Genomic DNA, 23,280 nt, shown 5'->3' with positions numbered 1-23,280 from the left:
CCCCAGGTATGGAGGTGATGACACCGTGTGTACAGCGGTAGTATGGGATTATCCCCCAGGTATGGAGGTGATGGCACTGTGTGTACAGGGGTAGTATGGGATTATCCCCCAGGTATGGAGGTGATGGCACCGTGTGTACAGGGGTAGTATGGGATTATCCCCAGGTATGGAGGTGATGGCACCGTGTGTACAGGGGTAGTATGGGATTATCCCCAGGTATGGAGGTGGTGGCACTGTGTGTACAGGGGTAGTATGGGATTATCCCCCAGGTATGGAGGTGATGGCTCCGTGTGTACAGGGGTAGTATGGGATTATCCCCCAGGTATGGAGGTGATGACACCGTGTGTACAGGGGTAGTATGGGATTATCCCCCAGGTATGGAGGTGATGGCTCCGTGTGTACAGGGGTAGTATGGGATTATCCCCCAGGTATGGAGGTGATGGCACCCTGTGTACAGGGGTAGTATGGGATTATCCCCCAGGTATGGAGGTGATGGCACCGTGTGTACAGGGGTAGTATGGGATTATCCCCCAGGTATGGAGGTGATGGCACCGTGTGTACAGGAGTAGTATGGGATTATCCCCCAGGTATGGAGGTGATGACACCGTGTGTACAGGGGTAGTATGGGATTATCCCCAGGTATGGAGGTGGTGACACCGTGTGTACAGGGGTAGTATGGGATTATCCCCAGGTATGGAGGTGGTGACACCGTGTGTACAGGGGTAGTATGGGATTATCCCCCAGGTATGGAGGTGATGGCTCCGTGTGTACAGGGGTAGTATGGGATTATCCCCCAGGTATGGAGGTGATGGCACCGTGTGTACAGGAGTAGTATGGGATTATCCCCCAGGTATGGAGGTGATGGCACCGTGTGTACAGGGGTAGTATGGGATTATCCCCCAGGTATGGAGGTGATGACACCCTGTGTACAGGGGTAGTATGGGATTATCCCCAGGTATGGAGGTGGTGACACCGTGTGTACAGGGGTAGTATGGGATTATCCCCAGGTATGGAGGTGATGGCACCGTGTGTACAGGGGTAGTATGGGATTATCCCCCAGGTATGGAGGTGATGGCACCGTGTGTACAGGGGTAGTATGGGATTATCCCCAGGTATGGAGGTGGTGACACCGTGTGTACAGGGGTAGTATGGGATTATCCCCCAGGTATGGAGGTGGTGACACCGTGTGTACAGGGGTAGTATGGGATTATCCCCCAGGTATGGAGGTGGTGGCTACCTGTGTACAGGGGTAGTATGGGATTATCCCCCAGGTATGGAGGTGATGGCACCGTGTGTACAGGGGTAGTATGGGATTATCCCCCAGGTATGGAGGTGATGGCACCCTGTGTACAGGGGTAGTATGGGATTATCCCCCAGGTATGGAGGTGATGACACCGTGTGTACAGGGGTAGTATGGGATTATCCCCCAGGTATGGAGGTGATGGCACCGTGTGTACAGGGGTAGTATGGGATTATCCCCCAGGTATGGAGGTGATGACACCGTGTGTACAGGGGTAGTATGGGATTATCCCCCAGGTATGGAGGTGATGGCACCGTGTGTACAGGGGTAGTATGGGATTATCCCCCAGGTATGGAGGTGATGGCACCGTGTGTACAGGGGTAGTATGGGATTATCCCCCAGGTATGGAGGTGATGGCACCGTGTGTACAGGGGTAGTATGGGATTATCCCCCAGGTATGGAGGTGATGACACCGTGTGTACAGGGGTAGTATGGGATTATCCCCCAGGTATGGAGGTGATGGCACCGTGTGTACAGGGGTAGTATGGGATTATCCCCAGGTATGGAGGTGATGGCACCCTGTGTACAGGGGTAGTATGGGATTATCCCCCAGGTATGGAGGTGATGGCACCGTGTGTACAGGGGTAGTATGGGATTATCCCCCAGGTATGGAGGTGATGGCACCATGTGTACAGGGGTAGTATGGGATTATCCCCCAGGTATGGAGGTGATGGCACCGTGTGTACAGGGGTAGTATGGGATTATCCCCAGGTATGGAGGTGATGGCACCCTGTGTACAGGGGTAGTATGGGATTATCCCCAGGTATGGAGGTGATGACACCGTGTGTACAGGGGTAGTATGGGATTATCCCCAGGTATGGAGGTGATGGCACCGTGTGTACAGGGGTAGTATGGGATTATCCCCCAGGTATGGAGGTGATGACACCGTGTGTACAGGGGTAGTATGGGATTATCCCCAGGTATGGAGGTGGTGACACCGTGTGTACAGGGGTAGTATGGGATTATCCCCCAGGTATGGAGGTGGTGACACCCTGTGTACAGGGGTAGTATGGGATTATCCCCCAGGTATGGAGGTGATGGCACCGTGTGTACAGGGGTAGTATGGGATTATCCCCCTGTGCAGTGGCTGGCTCCGGCCGCACACAGTCAGTGACGCTGGGCACTACACATTCCTCCAGTGTGCACCGGTGGGAGCCGCTGACCCCTCTTCTTACTCCTGATGAAGCCTTCGTGGCGATACACGCCGTTTCCTCCCCACATACGGAGGATCGGTCTGTGCCCGCAGTAGGTGCTTCTGACATGTCTCGTGGTGTTCCTTTCTCCTGACTGCGGGTCACATCGTCCTATTCCTGTCCTCTGTGAAGTATCGTAGTGTTCGGGTCACAATGATGTATCGCTGCTCGTGTATTTCGGAGCGGTGGAGATCTCCTTCATCAGCGCCATTTCATTTTTAATAATGTAAATTTTGCTGGAATAATTATCGGACGCCATGTCAGGTTTGGAGACCCCCTGATGTGTCTAAACAGTGCAAACCCCCCCACAAGTGACGCCATTTCAGAAACCGCACCCCTCCAGAATGTTATCCAGGGGTTAGTGAGTATTGTGAGCCTGCAGTGATGTCGCCCCTGATCCTGAACGCTTTCTCCTCTGATTTCAGTTATGTGAAGATTTATTTACCCGAATATCTGAGAATCCGAGTCCTCACCTGTCCTGCTCCGTGGAGGTAATGGCTATGGCGTACACAGTGTATAGGTGCGGGGTGTATACAGTACGTATGTACAGTACGTGTGTTACACTGCTCCACTCTCACTCCCGCCAGGTCAGTTACATGGAGATCTATTGTGAGCGGGTCCGGGATCTGCTGCGCCCAAAAAGCAAAGGTAACTTAAGAGTGCGGGAGCATCCGATCCTGGGCCCGTACGTGGAGGATCTGTCCAAGCTGGCCGTCACCTCCTACAATGACATCGCCGACCTCATGGACTGTGGGAACAAGGCCAGGTAACGTCTAGGGAGGGTCCCGCGTCTTACTGCTCCGACATCTCACCCCCCCTACCCGCTCGCTCCGACTACTCCCACTGCACGTTCTCTGCTCACTCTGACTATTCCCACCCCGCGTCTCTCCACTCACTCTGACCGCTCCTTCCTCCTCGTCTCTCCGCTCGCTCTGACCGCTCCTTCCTCCTCGTCTCTCCGCTCGCTCTGACCGCTCCTTCCTCCTCGTCTCTCCACTCGCTCTGACCGCTCCTTCCTCCTCGTCTCTCCGCTCGCTCTGACCGCTCCTTCCTCCTCGTCTCTCCGCTCACTCTGACCGCTCCTTCCTCCTCGTCTCTCCACTCGCTCTGACCGCTCCTTCCTCCCTCGTCTCTCCACTCGCTCTGACCGCTCCTTCCTCCCTCGTCTCTCCGCTCACTCTGACCGTTCCTTCCTCCTCGTCTCTCCACTCACTCTGACCGCTCCTTCCTCCACGTCTCTCCACTCACTCTGACCGCTCCTTCCTCCACGTCTCTCCACTCGCTCTGACCGCTCCTTCCTCCCTCGTCTCTCCGCTCACTCTGACCGTTCCTTCCTCCTCGTCTCTCCACTCACTCTGACCGCTCCTTCCTCCTCGTCTCTCCACTCGCTCTGACCGCTTCTTCCTCCCTCGTCTCTCCACTCACTCTGACCGCTCCTTCCTCCTCGTCTCTCCGCTCGCTCTGACCGCTCCTCCCTCCACATATCTCCGCTCGCCGTGACGTCTCCTCCTTCCTCGTCTCCTCCTTCCTCGTCTCCTCCTTCCTCGCCTCCTCCTTCCTCGCCTCCTCCTTCCTCGCCTCCTCCTTCCTCGCCTCCTCCTTCCTCGCCTCCTCCTTCCTCGCCTCCTCCTTCCTCGCCTCCTCCTTCCTCGCCTCCTCCTTCCTCGCCTCCTCCTTCCTCGCCTCCTCCTTCCTCGCCTCCTCCTTCCTCGCCTCCTCCTTCCTCGCCTCCTCCTTCCTCGCCTCCTCCTTCCTCGCCTCCTCCTTCCTCGCCTCCTCCTTCCTCGCCTCCTCCTTCCTCGCCTCCTCCTTCCTCGCCTCCTCCTTCCTCGCCTCCTCCTTCCTCGCCTCCTCCTTCCTCGTCTCCTCCCTCGCTCTGATGGCTTCTCCCTCCACATATCTCCGCTCGCCGTGACGTCTCCTCCTTCCTCGTCTCCTCCTTCCTCGTCTCCTCCTTCCTCGTCTCCTCCTTCCTCGTCTCCTCCTTCCTCGTCTCCTCCTTCCTCGTCTCCTCCTTCCTCGTCTCCTCCTTCCTCGTCTCCTCCCTCGCTCTGATGGCTTCTCCCTCCACGTCTTTGTTCGCTTGCCCCCGCGTATCTCCGCCCGCTCCCCCTCACCCCTCCCCCACATTGTGTCTGCACAGGACGGTCGCTGCCACCAATATGAATGAGACCAGCAGTCGATCACACGCCGTCTTCACCATCGTCTTCACCCAGAAGAGACACGATGAAATGACCAACCTGGACACGGAGAAGGTGAGCAGCGGACACAGGACAACTTCCCTGCTGCCTGGAGACACAGATCACTTCAGCTTCTCCCTCTTTGTGCCGCAGGTCAGCAAGATCAGCCTGGTGGATTTAGCCGGAAGTGAGAGAGCGGATTCTTCTGGAGCCAAAGGAACCCGTCTGAAGGTGAGTGATCGGCCCCTCAGCTGTCATACTGCTTCTCTCCAGCAGGGGCAGTCACACATCCCCCATCTCACCTGACTGTGGAGCTGTCATACTGCTTCTCTCCAGCAGGGGGCAGTCACACATCCCCCATCTCACCTGACTGTGGAGCTGTCATACTGCTTCTCTCCAGCAGGGGCAGTCACACATCCTCCATCTCACCTGACTGTGGTGCTGTCATACTGCTTCTCTCCAGCAGGGGCAGTCACACATCCCCCATCTCACCTGACTGTGGAGCTGTCATACTGCTTCTCTCCAGCAGGGGGCAGTCACATATCCCCCATCTCACCTGACTGTGGAGCTGTCATACTGCTTCTCTCCAGCAGGGGGCAGTCACATATCCCCCATCTCACCTGACTGTGGAGCTGTCATACTGCTTCTCTCCAGCAGGGGGCAGTCACACATCCCTCATCTCACCTGACTGTGGAGCTGTCATACTGCTTCTCTCCAGCAGGGGCAGTCACACATCCCCCATCTCACCTGACTGTGGAGCTGTCATACTGCTTCTCTCCAGCAGGGGGTAGTCACACATCCCCCATCTCACCTGACTGTGGAGCTGTCATACTGCTTCTCTCCAGCAGGGGCAGTCACACATCCCCTATCTCACCTGACTGTGGTGCTGTCATACTGCTTCTCTCCAGCAGGGGGCAGTCACACATCCCCCATCTCACCTGACTGTGGAGCTGTCATACTGCTTCTCTCCAGCAGGGGGCAGTCACACATCCCCCATCTCACCTGACTGTGGAGCTGTCATACTGCTTCTCTCCAGCAGGGGGTAGTCACACATCCCCCATCTCACCTGACTGTGGAGCTGTCATACTGCTTCTCTCCAGCAGGGGGCAGTCACATATCCCCCATCTCACCTGACTGTGGAGCTGTCATACTGCTTCTCTCCAGCAGGGGGCAGTCACACATCCCCCATCTCACCTGACTGTGGAGCTGTCATACTGCTTCTCTCCAGCAGGAGCAGTCACACATCCCCCATCTCACCTGACTGTGGTGCTGTCATACTGCTTCTCTCCAGCAGGGGGCAGTCACACATCCCCCATCTCACCTGACTGTGGTGCTGTCATACTGCTTCTCTCCAGCAGGGGGCAGTCACACATCCCCCATCTCACCTGACTGTGGAGCTGTCATACTGCTTCTCTCCAGCAGGAGCAGTCACACATCCCCCATCTCACCTGACTGTGGAGCTGTCATACTGCTTCTCTCCAGCAGGAGCAGTCACACATCCCCCATCTCACCTGACTGTGGAGCTGTCATACTGCTTCTCTCCAGCAGGGGGCAGTCACATATCCCCCATCTCACCTGACTGTGGAGCTGTCATACTGCTTCTCTCCAGCAGGGGGCAGTCACACATCCCCCATCTCACCTGACTGTACAGCTGTCATACTGCTTCTCTCCAGCAGGAGCAGTCACACATCCCCCATCTCACCTGACTGTGGAGCTGTCATACTGCTTCTCTCCAGCAGGGGTAGTCACACATCCCCCATCTCACCTGACTGGAGCTGTCATACTGCTTCTCTCCAGCAGGGGCAGTCACACATCCCCCATCTCACCTGACTGTGGAGCTGTCATACTGCTTCTCTCCAGCAGGAGCAGTCACACATCCCCCATCTCACCTGACTGTGGTGCTGTCATACTGCTTCTCTCCAGCAGGGGGCAGTCACACATCCCCCATCTCACCTGACTGTGGAGCTGTCATACTGCTTCTCTCCAGCAGGGGGTAGTCACACATCCCCCATCTCACCTGACTGTGGTGCTGTCATACTGCTTCTCTCCAGCAGGGGCAGTCACATATCCTCCATCTCACCTGACTGTGGAGCTGTCATACTGCTTCTCTCCAGCAGGAGCAGTCACACATCCCCCATCTCACCTGACTGTGGAGCTGTCATACTGCTTCTCTCCAGCAGGGGGCAGTCACACATCCCCCATCTCACCTGACTGTGGTGCTGTCATACTGCTTCTCTCCAGCAGGGGGCAGTCACACATCCCCCATCTCACCTGACTGTGGAGCTGTCATACTGCTTCTCTCCAGCAGGGGGCAGTCACACATCCCCCATCTCACCTGACTGTGGAGCTGTCATACTGCTTCTCTCCAGCAGGGGGTAGTCACACATCCCCCATCTCACCTGACTGTGGAGCTGTCATACTGCTTCTCTCCAGCAGGGGCAGTCACACATCCCCCATCTCACCTGACTGTGGTGCTGTCATACTGCTTCTCTCCAGCAGGGGGCAGTCACACATCCCCCATCTCACCTGACTGTGGAGCTGTCATACTGCTTCTCTCCAGCAGGGGGTAGTCACACATCCCCCATCTCACCTGACTGTGGAGCTGTCATACTGCTTCTCTCCAGCAGGGGCAGTCACACATCCCCCATCTCACCTGACTGTGGTGCTGTCATACTGCTTCTCTCCAGCAGGGGGCAGTCACATATCCCCTATCTCACCTGACTGTGGTGCTGTCATACTGCTTCTCTCCAGCAGGGGCAGTCACACATCCCCCATCTCACCTGACTGTGGAGCTGTCATACTGCTTCTCTCCAGCAGGGGGCAGTCACACATCCCCCATCTCACCTGACTGTGGAGCTGTCATACTGCTTCTCTCCAGCAGGGGGTAGTCACACATCCCCCATCTCACCTGACTGTGGAGCTGTCATACTGCTTCTCTCCAGCAGGGGGCAGTCACACATCCCCCATCTCACCTGACTGTGGAGCTGTCATACTGCTTCTCTCCAGCAGGGGCAGTCACACATCCCCCATCTCACCTGACTGTGGAGCTGTCATACTGCTTCTCTCCAGCAGGAGCAGTCACACATCCCCCATCTCACCTGACTGTGGTGCTGTCATACTGCTTCTCTCCAGCAGGGGGCAGTCACACATCCCCCATCTCACCTGACTGTGGTGCTGTCATACTGCTTCTCTCCAGCAGGGGGCAGTCACACATCCCCCATCTCACCTGACTGTACAGCTGTCATACTGCTTCTCTCCAGCAGGAGCAGTCACACATCCCCCATCTCACCTGACTGTGGAGCTGTCATACTGCTTCTCTCCAGCAGGGGTAGTCACACATCCCCCATCTCACCTGACTGTGGAGCTGTCATACTGCTTCTCTCCAGCAGGGGCAGTCACACATCCCCCATCTCACCTGACTGTGGAGCTGTCATACTGCTTCTCTCCAGCAGGAGCAGTCACACATCCCCCATCTCACCTGACTGTGGTGCTGTCATACTGCTTCTCTCCAGCAGGGGGCAGTCACACATCCCCCATCTCACCTGACTGTGGTGCTGTCATACTGCTTCTCTCCAGCAGGGGGCAGTCACACATCCCCCATCTCACCTGACTGTACAGCTGTCATACTGCTTCTCTCCAGCAGGAGCAGTCACACATCCCCCATCTCACCTGACTGTGGAGCTGTCATACTGCTTCTCTCCAGCAGGGGTAGTCACACATCCCCCATCTCACCTGACTGTGGAGCTGTCATACTGCTTCTCTCCAGCAGGGGCAGTCACACATCCCCCATCTCACCTGACTGTGGAGCTGTCATACTGCTTCTCTCCAGCAGGAGCAGTCACACATCCCCCATCTCACCTGACTGTGGTGCTGTCATACTGCTTCTCTCCAGCAGGGGGCAGTCACACATCCCCCATCTCACCTGACTGTGGTGCTGTCATACTGCTTCTCTCCAGCAGGAGCAGTCACACATCCCCCATCTCACCTGACTGTGGAGCTGTCATACTGCTTCTCTCCAGCAGGGGGCAGTCACACATCCCCCATCTCACCTGACTGTGGTGCTGTCATACTGCTTCTCTCCAGCAGGGGGCAGTCACACATCCCCCATCTCACCTGACTGTGGAGCTGTCATACTGCTTCTCTCCAGCAGGGGCAGTCACACATCCTCCATCTCACCTGACTGTGGAGCTGTCATACTGCTTCTCTCCAGCAGGGGGCAGTCACACATCCCCCATCTCACCTGACTGTGGTGCTGTCATACTGCTTCTCTCCAGCAGGGGGCAGTCACACATCCCCCATCTCACCTGACTGTGGTGCTGTCATACTGCTTCTCTCCAGCAGGAGCAGTCACACATCCCCCATCTCACCTGACTGTGGAACTGTCATACTGCTTCTCTCCAGCAGGGGGCAGTCACACATCCCCCATCTCACCTGACTGTGGTGCTGTCATACTGCTTCTCTCCAGCAGGGGGCAGTCACACATCCCCCATCTCACCTGACTGTGGAGCTGTCATACTGCTTCTCTCCAGCAGGAGCAGTCACACATCCCCCATCTCACCTGACTGTGGTGCTGTCATACTGCTTCTCTCCAGCAGGGGCAGTCACACATCCTCCATCTCACCTGACTGTGGAGCTGTCATACTGCTTCTCTCCAGCAGGAGCAGTCACACATCCCCCATCTCACCTGACTGTGGAGCTGTCATACTGCTTCTCTCCAGCAGGGGCAGTCACACATCCCCCATCTCACCTGACTGTGGTGCTGTCATACTGCTTCTCTCCAGCAGGGGGCAGTCACACATCCCCCATCTCACCTGACTGTGGTGCTGTCATACTGCTTCTCTCCAGCAGGGGGCAGTCACACATCCCCCATCTCACCTGACTGTACAGCTGTCATAGTGCTTCTCTCCAGCAGGGGCAGTCACACATCCCCCATCTCACCTGACTGTGGAGCTGTCATACTGCTTCTCTCCAGCAGGGGCAGTCACACATCCCTATCTCACCTGACTGTGGAGCTGTCATACTGCTTCTCTCCAGCAGGGGCAGTCACATATCCTCCATCTCACCTGACTGTGGAGCTGTCATACTGCTTCTCTCCAGCAGGGGGCAGTCACATATCCCCTATCTCACCTGACTGTGGAGCTGTCATACTGCTTCTCTCCAGCAGGGGGCAGTCACACATCCCCCATCTCACCTGACTGTGGAGCTGTCATACTGCTTCTCTCCAGCAGGGGGCAGTCACATATCCCCCATCTCACCTGACTGTGGAGCTGTCATACTGCTTCTCTCCAGCAGGGGCAGTCACACATCCCTATCTCACCTGACTGTGGAGCTGTCATACTGCTTCTCTCCAGCAGGGGCAGTCACATATCCTCCATCTCACCTGACTGTGGAGCTGTCATACTGCTTCTCTCCAGCAGGGGGCAGTCACATATCCCCTATCTCACCTGACTGTGGAGCTGTCATACTGCTTCTCTCCAGCAGGGGGCAGTCACACATCCCCCATCTCACCTGACTGTGGAGCTGTCATACTGCTTCTCTCCAGCAGGGGGCAGTCACATATCCCCCATCTCACCTGACTGTGGAGCTGTCATACTGCTTCTCTCCAGCAGGGGGCAGTCACATATCCCCCATCTCACCTGACTGTGGAGCTGTCATACTGCTTCTCTCCAGCAGGGGGCAGTCACACATCCTCCATCTCACCTGACTGTGGAGCTGTCATACTGCTTCTCTCCAGCAGGGGGCAGTCACACATCCTCCATCTCACCTGACTGTGGAGCTGTCATACTGCTTCTCTCCAGCAGGGGGCAGTCACATATCCCCCATCTCACCTGACTGTGGAGCTGTCATACTGCTCCTCTCCAGCAGGGGCAGTCACACATCCCCCATCTCACCTGACTGTACAGCTGTCATAGTGCTTCTCTCCAGCAGGGGCAGTCACACATCCCCCATCTCACCTGACTGTGGTGCTGTCATACTGCTTCTCTCCAGCAGGGGCAGTCACATATCCCCTATCTCACCTGACTGTGGAGCTGTCATACTGCTTCTCTCCAGCAGGGGGCAGTCACACATCCCCCATCTCACCTGACTGTGGAGCTGTCATACTGCTTCTCTCCAGCAGGAGCAGTCACACATCCCCCATCTCACCTGACTGTGGTGCTGTCATACTGCTTCTCTCCAGCAGGGGCAGTCACATATCCCCTATCTCACCTGACTGTGGAGCTGTCATACTGCTTCTCTCCAGCAGGGGGCAGTCACACATCCCCCATCTCACCTGACTGTACAGCTGTCATAGTGCTTCTCTCCAGCAGGGGCAGTCACACATCCCCCATCTCACCTGACTGTGGAGCTGTCATACTGCTTCTCTCCAGCAGGGGCAGTCACACATCCCTATCTCACCTGACTGTGGAGCTGTCATACTGCTTCTCTCCAGCAGGGGCAGTCACATATCCTCCATCTCACCTGACTGTGGAGCTGTCATACTGCTTCTCTCCAGCAGGGGGCAGTCACATATCCCCTATCTCACCTGACTGTGGAGCTGTCATACTGCTTCTCTCCAGCAGGGGGCAGTCACACATCCCCCATCTCACCTGACTGTGGAGCTGTCATACTGCTTCTCTCCAGCAGGGGGCAGTCACATATCCCCCATCTCACCTGACTGTGGAGCTGTCATACTGCTTCTCTCCAGCAGGGGCAGTCACACATCCCTATCTCACCTGACTGTGGAGCTGTCATACTGCTTCTCTCCAGCAGGGGCAGTCACATATCCTCCATCTCACCTGACTGTGGAGCTGTCATACTGCTTCTCTCCAGCAGGGGGCAGTCACATATCCCCTATCTCACCTGACTGTGGAGCTGTCATACTGCTTCTCTCCAGCAGGGGGCAGTCACACATCCCCCATCTCACCTGACTGTGGAGCTGTCATACTGCTTCTCTCCAGCAGGGGGCAGTCACATATCCCCCATCTCACCTGACTGTGGAGCTGTCATACTGCTTCTCTCCAGCAGGGGGCAGTCACATATCCCCCATCTCACCTGACTGTGGAGCTGTCATACTGCTTCTCTCCAGCAGGGGGCAGTCACACATCCTCCATCTCACCTGACTGTGGAGCTGTCATACTGCTTCTCTCCAGCAGGGGGCAGTCACACATCCTCCATCTCACCTGACTGTGGAGCTGTCATACTGCTTCTCTCCAGCAGGGGGCAGTCACATATCCCCCATCTCACCTGACTGTGGAGCTGTCATACTGCTCCTCTCCAGCAGGGGCAGTCACACATCCCCCATCTCACCTGACTGTACAGCTGTCATAGTGCTTCTCTCCAGCAGGGGCAGTCACACATCCTCCATCTCACCTGACTGTGGTGCTGTCATACTGCTTCTCTCCAGCAGGGGGCAGTCACATATCCCCCATCTCACCTGACTGTGGTGCTGTCATACTGCTTCTCTCCAGCAGGGGGCAGTCACATATCCCCTATCTCACCTGACTGTGGAGCTGTCATACTGCTTCTCTCCAGCAGGGGCAGTCACATATCCCCTATCTCACCTGACTGTGGAGCTGTCATACTGCTTCTCTCCAGCAGGGGGCAGTCACACATCCTCCATCTCACCTGACTGTGGAGCTGTCATACTGCTCCTCTCCAGCAGGGGGCAGTCACACATCCCTATCTCACCTGACTGCGGAGCTGTCATACTGCTTATCTCCAGCAGGGGGCAGTCACACATCCCTCATCTCACCTGACTGTGGTGCTGTCATACTGCTTCTCTCCAGCAGGGGCAGTCACACATCCCCCATCTCACCTGACTGTGGAGCTGTCATACTGCTTCTCTCCAGCAGGGGCAGTCACATATCCCCTATCTCACCTGACTGTGGAGCTGTCATACTGCTTCTCTCCAGCAGGGGCAGTCACACATCCCCCATCTGACCTGACTTTATGTTGCAGGAAGGAGCGAACATTAACAAGTCGCTGACCACGCTGGGGAAGGTGATCTCGGCTCTGGCGGAGATGGTGAGTGCTCCCTGTGCGGCTTATTACGCTCCAGTGCTGTTATAATCTCTGGGCCGTGTCACTGATGTGTTGGGGGTTATTGGGGTCTCCATATCTCACCTCTGTCTCTCTCTAATGCTGCGCGTCACATAGCAGGAGATGTACCGCCACATGTAAGTATGCAGCTTGTCACCACCAGGGGGCGGGTTCTCCACCGCGCGGTACGTCCGCCATAACCGCTGCCACTAATCTTGTGTTGTCAGCAATCCAAGAAGAAGAAATCTGATTTTATTCCTTACCGGGACTCTGCCCTGACTTGGCTGCTGAAGGAGAACCTGGGTGAGTGTGAAGACGTGTGGCCAGAAGGGTTGTCATAGGGCCCTGGGCTCCTACTAATGAGGGTCTGTGCTGCAGGTGGGAACTCCCGTACGGCGATGATCGCGGCCCTCAGCCCGGCCGACATAAACTACGAGGAGACGCTGAGCACCCTCCGGTAAGTGCTGGTGGTGCAGGGCATGCTGGGGGATTTCAGCTGTGAAGCATGCAGAATACTGTGACCACCTGCACTTTGTTACCAGCTACGCCGACCGCGCCAAGCAGATAAAATGTAACGCCATCATTAATGAGGACCCCAATGCCAAGCTAATCAGGGAGCTGAAAGAGGAGGTGGCGCGGCTGCGGCAGCTCCTGCACAGCCAGGGTCTGGCGGGTGAGTGCGGGGCCCGTGGGGACTGTGGGGACTGCGGGGCCCGCGGGGACTGTAGCGCCCCCTAGTCTGCCTCCATTACTACACCTCCCCTATACTTACATAGATCTGACCCTGGAGGATGGAATATCTGTACCCGGCGCCCCTCTGGAATTCTCCGTATGTCCCCCATCGTTACCATCCGAGCCGGGCTCCCCTCCCCCTCCTGATCCTCCCACGTCGCCCCCCGCCATGAACGGTCAGCTGCACGACGAGGCCGAGGACCAAGTCTCCATCTGTACAGAAGAGGCCATGGAGCGGCTGCAGGAGACGGAGAAGATCATCGCCGAACTGAACGAGACCTGGGAGGAGAAGCTGCGCAAGACCGAGGCCATACGTATGGAGAGGTGGGCGGGCGGCTGATGGCGGTGTGTGATGGGAGCGGGCGGCTGATGGCGGTGTGTGATGGGAGCTGGAGGAGGCAGTGGGCTGTGATGGGAGCTGGAGGAGGCAGCTGGCTGTGTGTGATGGGAGATGGAGGAGGCAGCTGGCGGTGTGTGATGGGAGGAGGGGGATGGCGGTGTGTGATGGGAGCAGGAGGAGGCAGCTGGCGGTGTGTGATGGGAGGAGGAGGATGGCGGTGTGTGATGGGAGCAGGAAGAGGCAGCTGGCAGTGTGTGACGGGAGCGGGAGGAGGCAGCTGGCTGTGTGTGATGGGAGCTGGAGGAGGCAGCTGGCTGTGTGTGAAGGGAGCTGGAGGAGGCAGTGGGCTGTGTGATGGGAGCAGGAAGAGGCAGCTGGCGGTTTGTGATGGGAGGAGGCAGCTGGCTGTGTGTGATGGGAGCAGGAGGAGGCAGCTGGCTGTGTGTGATGGGAGCTGGAGGAGGCGGCTGGCTGTGTGTGATGGGAGCAGGAGGAGGCAGCTGGCTGTGTGTGATGGGAGCAGGAGGAGGCGGCTGGCTGTGTGTGATGGGAGCAGGAGGAGGCGGCTGGCTGTGTGATGGGAGGAGGCAGCTGGCTGTGTGTGATGGGAGCAGGAGGAGGCGGCTGGCTGTGTGTGATGGGAGGAGGCAGCTGGCTGTGTGTGATTGGAGCAGGAGGAGGCGGCTGGCTGTGTGTGATGGGAGCTGGAGGAGGCAGTGGGCTGTGTGATGGGAGCAGGAAGAGGCAGCTGGCGGTGTGTGATGGGAGGAGGCAGCTGCCTGTGTGTGATGGGAGCAGGAGGAGGCGGCTGGCTGTGTGTGATAGGAGCAGGAGGAGGCGGCTGGCTGTGTGTGATGGGAGGAGGCAGCTGGCTGTGTGTGATGGGAGCAGGAGGAGGCGGCTGGCTGTGTGTGATGGGAGCTGGAGGAGGCAGTGGGCTGTGTGATGGGAGCAGGAAGAGGCAGCTGGCGGTGTGTGATGGGAGGAGGCAGCTGCCTGTGTGTGATGGGAGCAGGAGGAGGCAGCTAGCTGTGTGTGATGGGAGCAGGAGGAGGCGGCTGGCTGTGTGTGATGGGAGCAGGAGGAGGCGGCTGGCTGTGTGTGATGGGAGCGGGAGGAGGCAGCTGGCTGTGTGTGATGGGAGCTGGAGGAGGCAGCTGGCGGTGTGTGATGGGAGCAGGAAGAGGCAGCTGGCGGTTTGTGATGGGAGGAGGCAGCTGGCTGTGTGTGATGGGAGCAGGAGGAGGCAGCTGGCTGTGTGTGATGGGAGCTGGAGGAGGCGGCTGGCTGTGTGTGATGGGAGCAGGAGGAGGCGGCTGGCTGTGTGTGATGGGAGCTGGAGGAGGCAGCTGGCTGTGTGTGATGGGAGCAGGAGGAGGCAGCTGGCTGTGTGTGATGGGAGCTGGAGGAGGCGGCTGGCTGTGTGTGATGGGAGCAGGAGGAGGCAGCTGGCTGTGTGTGATGGGAGGAGGCAGCTGGCTGTGTGTGATGGGAGCAGGAGGAGGCGGCTGGCTGTGTGTGATGGGAGCTGGAGGAGGCAGTGGGCTGTGTGATGGGAGCAGGAAGAGGCAGCTGGCGGTGTGTGATGGGAGGAGGCAGCTGCCTGTGTGTGATGGGAGCAGGAGGAGGCAGCTAGCTGTGTGTGATGGGAGCAGGAGGAGGCGGCTGGCTGTGTGTGATGGGAGCAGGAGGAGGCGGCTGGCTGTGTGTGATGGGAGGAGGCAGCTGGCTGTGTGTGATGGGAGCAGGAGGAGGCGGCTGGCTGTGTGTGATGGGAGCAGGAGGAGGCGGCTGGCTGTGTGTGATGGGAGCAGGAGGAGGCGGCTGGCTGTGTGTGATGGGAGCAGGAGGAGGCGGCTGGCTGTGTGTGATGGGAGCAGGAGGAGGCAGCTGGCTGTGTGTGATGGGAGCAGGAGGAGGCGGCTGGCTGTGTGTGATGGGAGGAGGCAGCTGGCTGTGTGTGATGGGAGCAGGAGGAGGCGGCTGGCTGTGTGTGATGGGAGCAGGAGGAGGCGGCTGGCTGTGTGTGATGGGAGGAGGCAGCTGGCTGTGTGTGATGGGAGCAGGAGGAGGCGGCTGGCTGTGTGTGATGGGAGCAGGAGGAGGTGGCTGGCTGTGTGTGATGGGAGCAGGAGGAGGCGGCTGGCTGTGTGTGATGGGAGCAGGAGGAGGCGGCTGGCTGTGTGTGATGGGAGCAGCAGGAGGCGGCTGGCTGTGTGTGATGGGAGCAGCAGGAGGCGGCTGGCGGTGTGTGATGGGAGCAGGGGGATGGCGGTGTGTGATGGGAGCAGGGGGATGGCGGTGTGTGATGGGAGCAGGGGGATGGCGGTGTGTGATGGGAGCAGGGGGATGGCGGTGTGTGATGGGAGCAGGGGGAGGCAGCTGGCGGTGTGTGATGGGAGCAGGGGGATGGCGGTGTGTGATGGGAGCAGGGGGTGGGGGATGGCGGTGTGTGATGGGAGCAGGGAGATGGCGGTGTGTGATGGGAGCAGGGGGATGGCGGTGTGTGATGGGAGCAGGGGGATGGCGGTGTGTGATGGGAGCAGGGGGATGGCGGTGTGTGATGGGAGCAGGGGGTGGGGGATGGCGGTGTGTGATGGGAGCAGGGGGTGGGGGATGGCGGTGTGTGATGGGAGCAGGGGGTGGGGGATGGCGGTGTGTGATGGGAGCAGGGGGATGGCGGTGTGTGATGGGAGCAGGGGGAGGCAGCTGGCGGTGTGTGATGGGAGCAGGGGGATGGCGGTGTGTGATGGGAGCAGGGAGATGGCGGTGTGTGATGGGAGCAGGGGGAGGCAGCTGGTGGTGTGTGATGGGAGCAGGGGGATGGCGGTGTGTGATGGGAGCAGGGGGAGGCAGCTGGCGGTGTGTGATGGGAGCAGGGGGATGGCGGTGTGTGATGGGAGCAGGGAGATGGCGGTGTGTGATGGGAGCAGGGGGATGGCGGTGTGTGATGGGAGCAGGGGGAGGCAGCTGGTGGTGTGTGATGGGAGCAGGGGGATGGCGGTGTGTGATGGGAGCAGGGGCGGGCAGCTGGCGGTGTGTGATGGGAGCAGGGGCGGGCAGCTGGCGGTGTGTGATGGGAGCTGGAGGAGGCAGCTGGCGGTGTGTGATGGGAGCAGGGGCCGACAGCTGTCAGACGGTGACGGTAAATCAGTATAATCCTTTCTCTTATTAGAGAGTCGCTTTTAGCGGAGATTGGCGTGGCTCTAAGAGAAGATGGCGGCACTGTGGGAGTCTTCTCTCCAAAAACGGTAAGCAGGGTCTGTACCCGGCATTGTTTGCTACTCCCAGGTGCATACAGTCGTAATGTGACCCCTCTGCTGTACGTTGTGCACAGATCCCGCACCTGGTGAATCTGAATGAAGACCCCCTGATGTCCGAGTGCCTCCTGTACCACATAAAGGAGGGTGTCACACGGTAATGTCCCCGGCGCGCTGCCGCCGATCTAACCCTCTCCTCCACCAGCTCCTCCGTACACATGGCCGAACCTGGTACTGCAGCCCCAGCTGTTCACCCTCTTATTAGAATCCTAGAATGTGAGAGTTGGAAGGGACCTCCAGGGTCTTCGGGACATCCAGGGTTGTTGTGTCCAGCCCTCTGCTCAATGCCGGAGTCACTAAACCATCTCAGACAGTTTCTGTCCAGCCTCTGTGTGAAGACTTCCATTGAATGAGACCTCGCCACTTCTCGTGGCATTAGTCTCCTCCTTGTCTCGGTCGGCGTCTCGTGCCATCTCTTCTTCTGTTCCTTTCACTCACAATCACCGTCTTTCTCAGCTGTTGGACTCTCGTTGCCTTTCTTCGTCTCTCTCCCTCGCTCTCGCCGTCTCCCTCAGCTGTTGGACTCTCGTTGCCTTTCTTCTGTTCCTTTCCCTCGCTCTCGCCGTCTCCCTCAGCTGTTGGACTCTCGTTGCCTTTCTTCTGTTCCTTTCCCTCGCTCTCGCCGTCTCTTCCTCAGCTGTTGGACTCTCGTTGCCTTTCTTCTGTTCCTTTCCCTCGCTCTCGCCGTCTCTTCCTCAGCTGTTGGACTCTCGTTGCCTTTCTTCTGTTCCTTTCCCTCGCTCTCGCCGTCTCTTCCTCAGCTGTTGGACTCTCGTTGCCTTTTTTTCTTCTGTCTCTTTCCCTCACTCTCGCTGTCTCTTCCTCAGTTGTTGGACTCTCGTTGCCTTTCTTCTGTTCCTTTCCCTCGCTCTCGCTGTCTCTACCTCAGTTGTTGGACTCTCGTTGCCTTTCTTCTGTTCCTTTCCATCGCTCTCGCCGTCTCCCTCAGCTGTTGGACTCTCGTTGCCTTTCTTCTGTTTCTTTCCCTCGCTCTCGCCGTCTCTTCCTCAGCTGTTGGACTCTCGTTGCCTTTCTTCTGTTCCTTTCCCTCGCTCTCGCCATCTCTTCCTCAGCTGTTGGACTCTCGTTGCCTTTCTTCTGTTCCTTTCCCTCGCTCTCGCCGTCTCTTCCTCAGCTGTTGGACTCTCGTTGCCTTTCTTCTGTTCCTTTCCCTCGCTCTCGCCATCTCTTCCTCAGCTGTTGGACTCTCGTTGCCTTTCTTCTGTTCCTTTCCCTCGCTCTCGCCGTCTCTTCCTCAGCTGTTGGACTCTCGTTGCCTTTTTTTCTTCTGTCTTTCCCTCACTCTCGCTGTTTCTTCTTCAGGGTCGGGCAGGTGGATGTTGACATCAGGTTGAGCGGTCAGTTCATTAAGGAGCAGCACTGCCTCTTCCACTGCAAGACCAAGGAGAACGGAGAAGGTGTGGAGATAATGGGACAGTGCGCGGGTGGAGGGCGTGGATGGATGGAGATAATGGGACAGTGCGCGGGTGGAGGGCGTGGATGGATGGAGATAATGGGACAGTGCGCGGGTGGAGGGCATGGATGGATGGAGATAGTGGGACGGGGCAGAGGGTGTGGATGGATGGAGATAATGGGACGGTGCGTGGGCGGAGGGTGTGGATGGATGGAGATAATGGGACGTGTGCGGGCGGAGGGTGTGGATGGATGGCCCAACTGTGCGGGGCTGGTAGTGTATACGGGGTAAACCTTGCACCACCAGTCACACCTCCTTTCTCCTTTTTGCCGCAGTGATTGTCACATTAGAAACGTGTGACGGAGCCGACACCTATGTGAACGGGAAGCAAGTGACGGAGCCGCTGGTGCTGAAGTCAGGTCAGTAACCGGGATGTTCAACATGGGAGTGATGGTGACTGGACGTGCGCCAATACTGATGATTCCCGGGGGAGTGGGTCGCGTGTGACTGACCCCTGGGGGCCGCGTGTGAATGCCCTTCTCTCTCTGCAGGTAACAGAATAGTTATGGGGAAGAACCACGTCTTCCGCTTTAATCACCCGGAGCAGGCGCGGCTGGAGCGAGAGCGGAGCAGCGCGGTGGTGGAGAACCAGGCTGAACCCGTAGACTGGAACTTTGCCCAGCGGGAGCTGCTGGAGAAGCAGGGCATCGATATTAAGCTCGAGATGGAGAAACGGTGAGTGTGGTGCGGGTACCGCTGCCTCAACGGGGGGCGCTCCATCACCGAAGGCTGGTACAGCTGCTCCAGTGGGGGAGGCGCTCCATCACCGAAGGCTGGTACAGCTGCTCCAGTGGGGGAGGCGCTCCATCACAGAGGGCATGTACACCTTCTCCAGTGGGGGGCGCTCCATCACAGAGGGCTGGTACAGCTTCTCCATCACTGAAGGCATGTACAGCTGCTCCAGTGGGGGGGGGAGCTCCATCATCGAGGGTACGTACAGCTGCTCCAACGGGGGAGGCGCTCCATCATCGAGGGCTGGTACAGCTGCTCCAACGGGGGAGGCGCTCCATCACAGAGGGCTGGTACAGCTTCTCCATTATCGAGGGCATGTACACCTCCAGTGGGGGACGCTCCATCACAGAGGGCTGGTACAGCTTCTCCATCACTGAAGGCATGTACAGCTGCTCCAGTGGGGGGGAGCTCCATCATCGAGGGCTGGTACAGCTGCTCCAACGGGGGAGGCGCTCCATCATCGAGGGTACGTACAGCTGCTCCAGTGGGGGGGAGCTCCATCATCGAGGGCTGGTACAGCTGCTCTATCACTAAGGGCATTAATGGTTGCTTCTCCCCAGACTGCAGGACCTGGAGTTCCAGTATAAGAGGGAGAAGGAAGAAGCAGACCTGACCCTGGAGCAGCAGCGACTGGTGAGTGTGGTTCTTCCACCAGGTAGCCGCCATATTGGACTGTCGTTAACCCATTCCTCCCTTCCCCTGCAGTATGGCGATTCGGATAGTGGAGATGACTCTGACAAGCGCTCGTGTGAAGAAAGCTGGCGTCTCATTACCTCTCTGCGGGAGAAGGTCCCGCCGGGCCGCGTGCAGAGCATCGTACGGCGCTGCGGCCTCCCGAGCAGCGGCAAGAGACGGGAACCTATCAAAGTGTATCAGATCCCCCAGCGGCGCCGGCTGGGCAAGGACCCGCGGTGGCTGACCCTGGCGGACCTGAAGATGCAGGCGGTGAAGGAAATCTGCTACGAGGTGGCCCTGAACGACTTCAAGCACAGCAAGCAGGAGATCGAGGCCATGTCCGTCATCAAGATGAAGGAGCTGAGCCGCACCTACGGCAAGAGGGACGCCAACGAGAAGGAGTGGTGGAAGGCCGTGGCTCGGGATGTGTGGGACACCGTGGGGGTGGGCGAAGAGGACGATGGGGGCAAGGGGGGCGTTCAGGACCTTAAGGCGCACATAGACAAACTGACGGACATCCTGCAGGAGGTGAAACTGCAGAACAACATGAAGGACGAAGAGATCCGGGCGCTGAGAGATCGCATGATGAAGATGGAGCGGGTGATGCCCGTCACACAGGTGAGGAACTGCTGCTGCTAGCATCCCAGCTCCCTGACCCCACTGTCTCCTCCAGAGCTGCATGCACAATTCTGCTGAATTCATGTCAAATACTACATCTTCACCAGTGCATTGTGGGAGCTCAGATACATTAGATGTGAGGTTGCTGCTGCTCTGGCTGTGACTGGTGCATTAGTCCTGATGTCGCTGCAGCTCTGGATGTGACTGGTGCGTTAGTCCTGATGTCGCTGCAGCTCTGGCTGTGACTGGTGCGTTAGTCCTGATGTAGCTGCAGCTCTGGCTGTGACTGGTGCGTTAGTCCTGATGTCGCTGCAGCTCTGGCTGTGACTGGTGCGTTAGTCCTGATGTAGCTGCAGCTCTGGCTGTGACTGGTGCATTAGACACGTGGCGTTGCTGCAGCTCTGGCTGTGACTGGTGCGTTAGTCCTGATGTAGCTGCAGCTCTGGCTGTGACTGGTGCATTAGACACGTGGCGTTGCTGCAGCTCTGGCTGTGACTGGTGCATTAGTCCTGATGTCGCTGCAGCTCTGGATGTGACTGGTGCATTAGACACGTGGCGTCGCTGCAGCTCTGGCTGTGACCGGTGTATTAGACACGTGGGGTCGTTCCGTGCAGCTCTGGCTGTGACCGGTGTATTAGACACGTGGGGTCGCTCCGTGCAGCCCCACGCCGTGTCTGTCCCCTGTAACCTCTTCCTTTGTTCCTCCTCTCAGGACGACATGGTTGACGATGACTCTGACGAGCCTCCCTTCACCTGGTGCTCCAATGATGAGGAGCCAGTGACCGGCAGCCGCGGGGAGGCCTCTCCTGACCATTCTCCAAAGGGCCAGCGTGTGTCTCAGCTGATGGAAGACGACGCCACGTTTCGCCGGGGTCGGATGCGTTGGATAAAACAAGAGCAAACCCGATTTCAGAACCTTCAGCAGCAGCAGGTGAATCGCTGCCTCCGCCGACCCCCCGGCACTGGCAAGTTCATCCCACCACTGGACTGCAAGCTGCGCTTCCCCTTTAAGAGCAATCCACAGCATCGGTTCTCATGGGCTCCGGGGGCCACCTACGTGGTAGAAGAGTTGACCAATCCGTGGTCAGACGAGAGGCAGAACGACGGGGAGGAAGACAGTGAAAGGCGTAATGTCCCCTGGCGGCCGGAGGAGGAAGAGCACCAGCAGAGGCGGAACTCTCTGGACGGAGGCTCCAACCGAGGCCGGCGCCCCAATAATCGCCACAGCCGTCAGAACGGCGAGCAGCCACCCCGGAGGAGATCGCAGGGGAGAGAAGGCGACGGCGGGACGCAGGCGACAAAGCGTCACTCCTCCTCCCCGCAGGAGCGCCCCTACAAGTACCACCCCTACACCGCACCCCCGCGCATGCGCCGTCAGAACTCTGCCCCTGACCTCTGTGACCAGGAAACCCCAGTATGAAGACGGAAGGTCTGAGCATGTTGTAACGAGGAAGAAGAGAAGGCGGGATGCAAGGAACGGTGGGAACGGAACGTGTCGCCTGCCACGGACAGCGGGGCGTGAGTGAAGGACTCGCACCCGGAACTTTTCATGTTTTTTTTTCTTTCTGGTTTTCTTGATTTTTGTGTCTGAGAAGGAGATCGCTGCTATGAGGGGAGCGCGTCGCCCCTCCCCCACATCCATACAATCACTGTAATCACTGTCATACTGTGTACAGGTGGTATATGTATATAGGGTGGGTGTGTGCACGGGGTGTATATAGCTCTCAGCTTGCACTGTTACCATGGCTGACATGAAGTTTTCCCACGGTCTGTGCTGTGGGCAGTGATTGCCCCTCTATCGTGGCCTCGTCTGATATTGGCGGGGGTCTGGATGTTTGGCGTCCGGCGCGACCAGTAACACTAGCGCAGAAGTTCTGCACCCCATAGTTTACCCAGAATCCTTTGCTTCCTGTTAACACTAAAGCCGCACGTAGCCTTGCACTTCCCGCCGCTGCACGTGGTCGATATATAGCTATTTATCCTGTGTGTGGGGGTGGAGTGTGTACACGGCACTGCCGGGCGGCACGGCGGACACTGCAGTAACCTGTAGTCGTATAGATACTGTGGACTGTAACCTGAGTGCAGAAATAAAGTGCCCAATGCTGCACGGTGGCGTCACCGGTGTCTTGTGATTACTCCGCAGAGCGAACGCGAGTAATGGGAGGTGTGAAAAGTGCGGTACGGCCGGTGGTCGGGTCCCTAGGAGACACCGAGCTGCCCCGAGGGCAGGAGAGGCGGACATGTGAAGCACTGATGACTCTGCCCAGGAAGCGGACATGTCCTCCCTCTTATGTCTTCACATCTGACACTGCCTCATGATCTCATGCTGGAGGGTTTGGTAAAAACTTTGTCCAAGAATCGATGGGAGGGGGGTTACAGAGTTAATAATTTATTTCGATCGGACCCTTATAATGACCCCCACCACACTGGCACAGAGACAACAACTTGAAACTTCCAGACCATATTGATGGATGAAGCTATTTGCTGAAGCCCAGGATGCAGCCCATGGCGAAACGGAGGTGGATGGTGGAGAATGTGCTTTGTAGGAAGATGGCAGATCTTTCCCTCCTGGAGATGGATTCTCCAAACAGTAGGCCACGGACTAGAGGCGGTGATTCAGCGGCGATGGTCAGCACATGGGTCCTCGAGGAGCAGGAACAGGAGAGACTTAATGCAATGAGGAACTTGCAGCAGAAC

The 23,280-nt window shown here is 57.8% G+C and overlaps 1 protein-coding gene across 1 annotated transcript in view; it reads left to right on the top strand.

Moving 5' to 3' along the window:
* The window catches only part of KIF1C (kinesin family member 1C), a 40,157-nt gene extending 17,435 nt beyond the window's left edge, over window positions 1–22,722 (top strand). The window contains exons 6-22 of the mRNA XM_077261551.1: window positions 2,919–2,984; window positions 3,081–3,259; window positions 4,637–4,748; window positions 4,827–4,904; window positions 12,612–12,677; window positions 12,920–12,995; window positions 13,071–13,149; window positions 13,235–13,365; window positions 13,469–13,748; window positions 16,940–17,015; window positions 17,102–17,181; window positions 18,408–18,502; window positions 18,834–18,917; window positions 19,050–19,233; window positions 19,851–19,923; window positions 19,996–20,583; window positions 21,296–22,722. Coding sequence (XP_077117666.1) covers window positions 2,919–2,984; window positions 3,081–3,259; window positions 4,637–4,748; window positions 4,827–4,904; window positions 12,612–12,677; window positions 12,920–12,995; window positions 13,071–13,149; window positions 13,235–13,365; window positions 13,469–13,748; window positions 16,940–17,015; window positions 17,102–17,181; window positions 18,408–18,502; window positions 18,834–18,917; window positions 19,050–19,233; window positions 19,851–19,923; window positions 19,996–20,583; window positions 21,296–22,003 — 2,955 coding nt within the window. The 3' untranslated portion in view covers window positions 22,004–22,722. The remainder of the gene's footprint in view (window positions 1–2,918; window positions 2,985–3,080; window positions 3,260–4,636; window positions 4,749–4,826; window positions 4,905–12,611; window positions 12,678–12,919; window positions 12,996–13,070; window positions 13,150–13,234; window positions 13,366–13,468; window positions 13,749–16,939; window positions 17,016–17,101; window positions 17,182–18,407; window positions 18,503–18,833; window positions 18,918–19,049; window positions 19,234–19,850; window positions 19,924–19,995; window positions 20,584–21,295) is intronic.
* Window positions 22,723–23,280: the final 558 nt, after the last annotated feature.

This window comes from Ranitomeya variabilis, chromosome 5 (genome assembly GCF_051348905.1).
Source record: "Ranitomeya variabilis isolate aRanVar5 chromosome 5, aRanVar5.hap1, whole genome shotgun sequence".
Lineage (NCBI taxonomy): Eukaryota > Metazoa > Chordata > Amphibia > Anura > Dendrobatidae > Ranitomeya > Ranitomeya variabilis.
The sequence above is the reverse complement of the archived record's forward strand: the minus strand, read 5'-3'. Positions and strand labels throughout refer to the sequence as shown.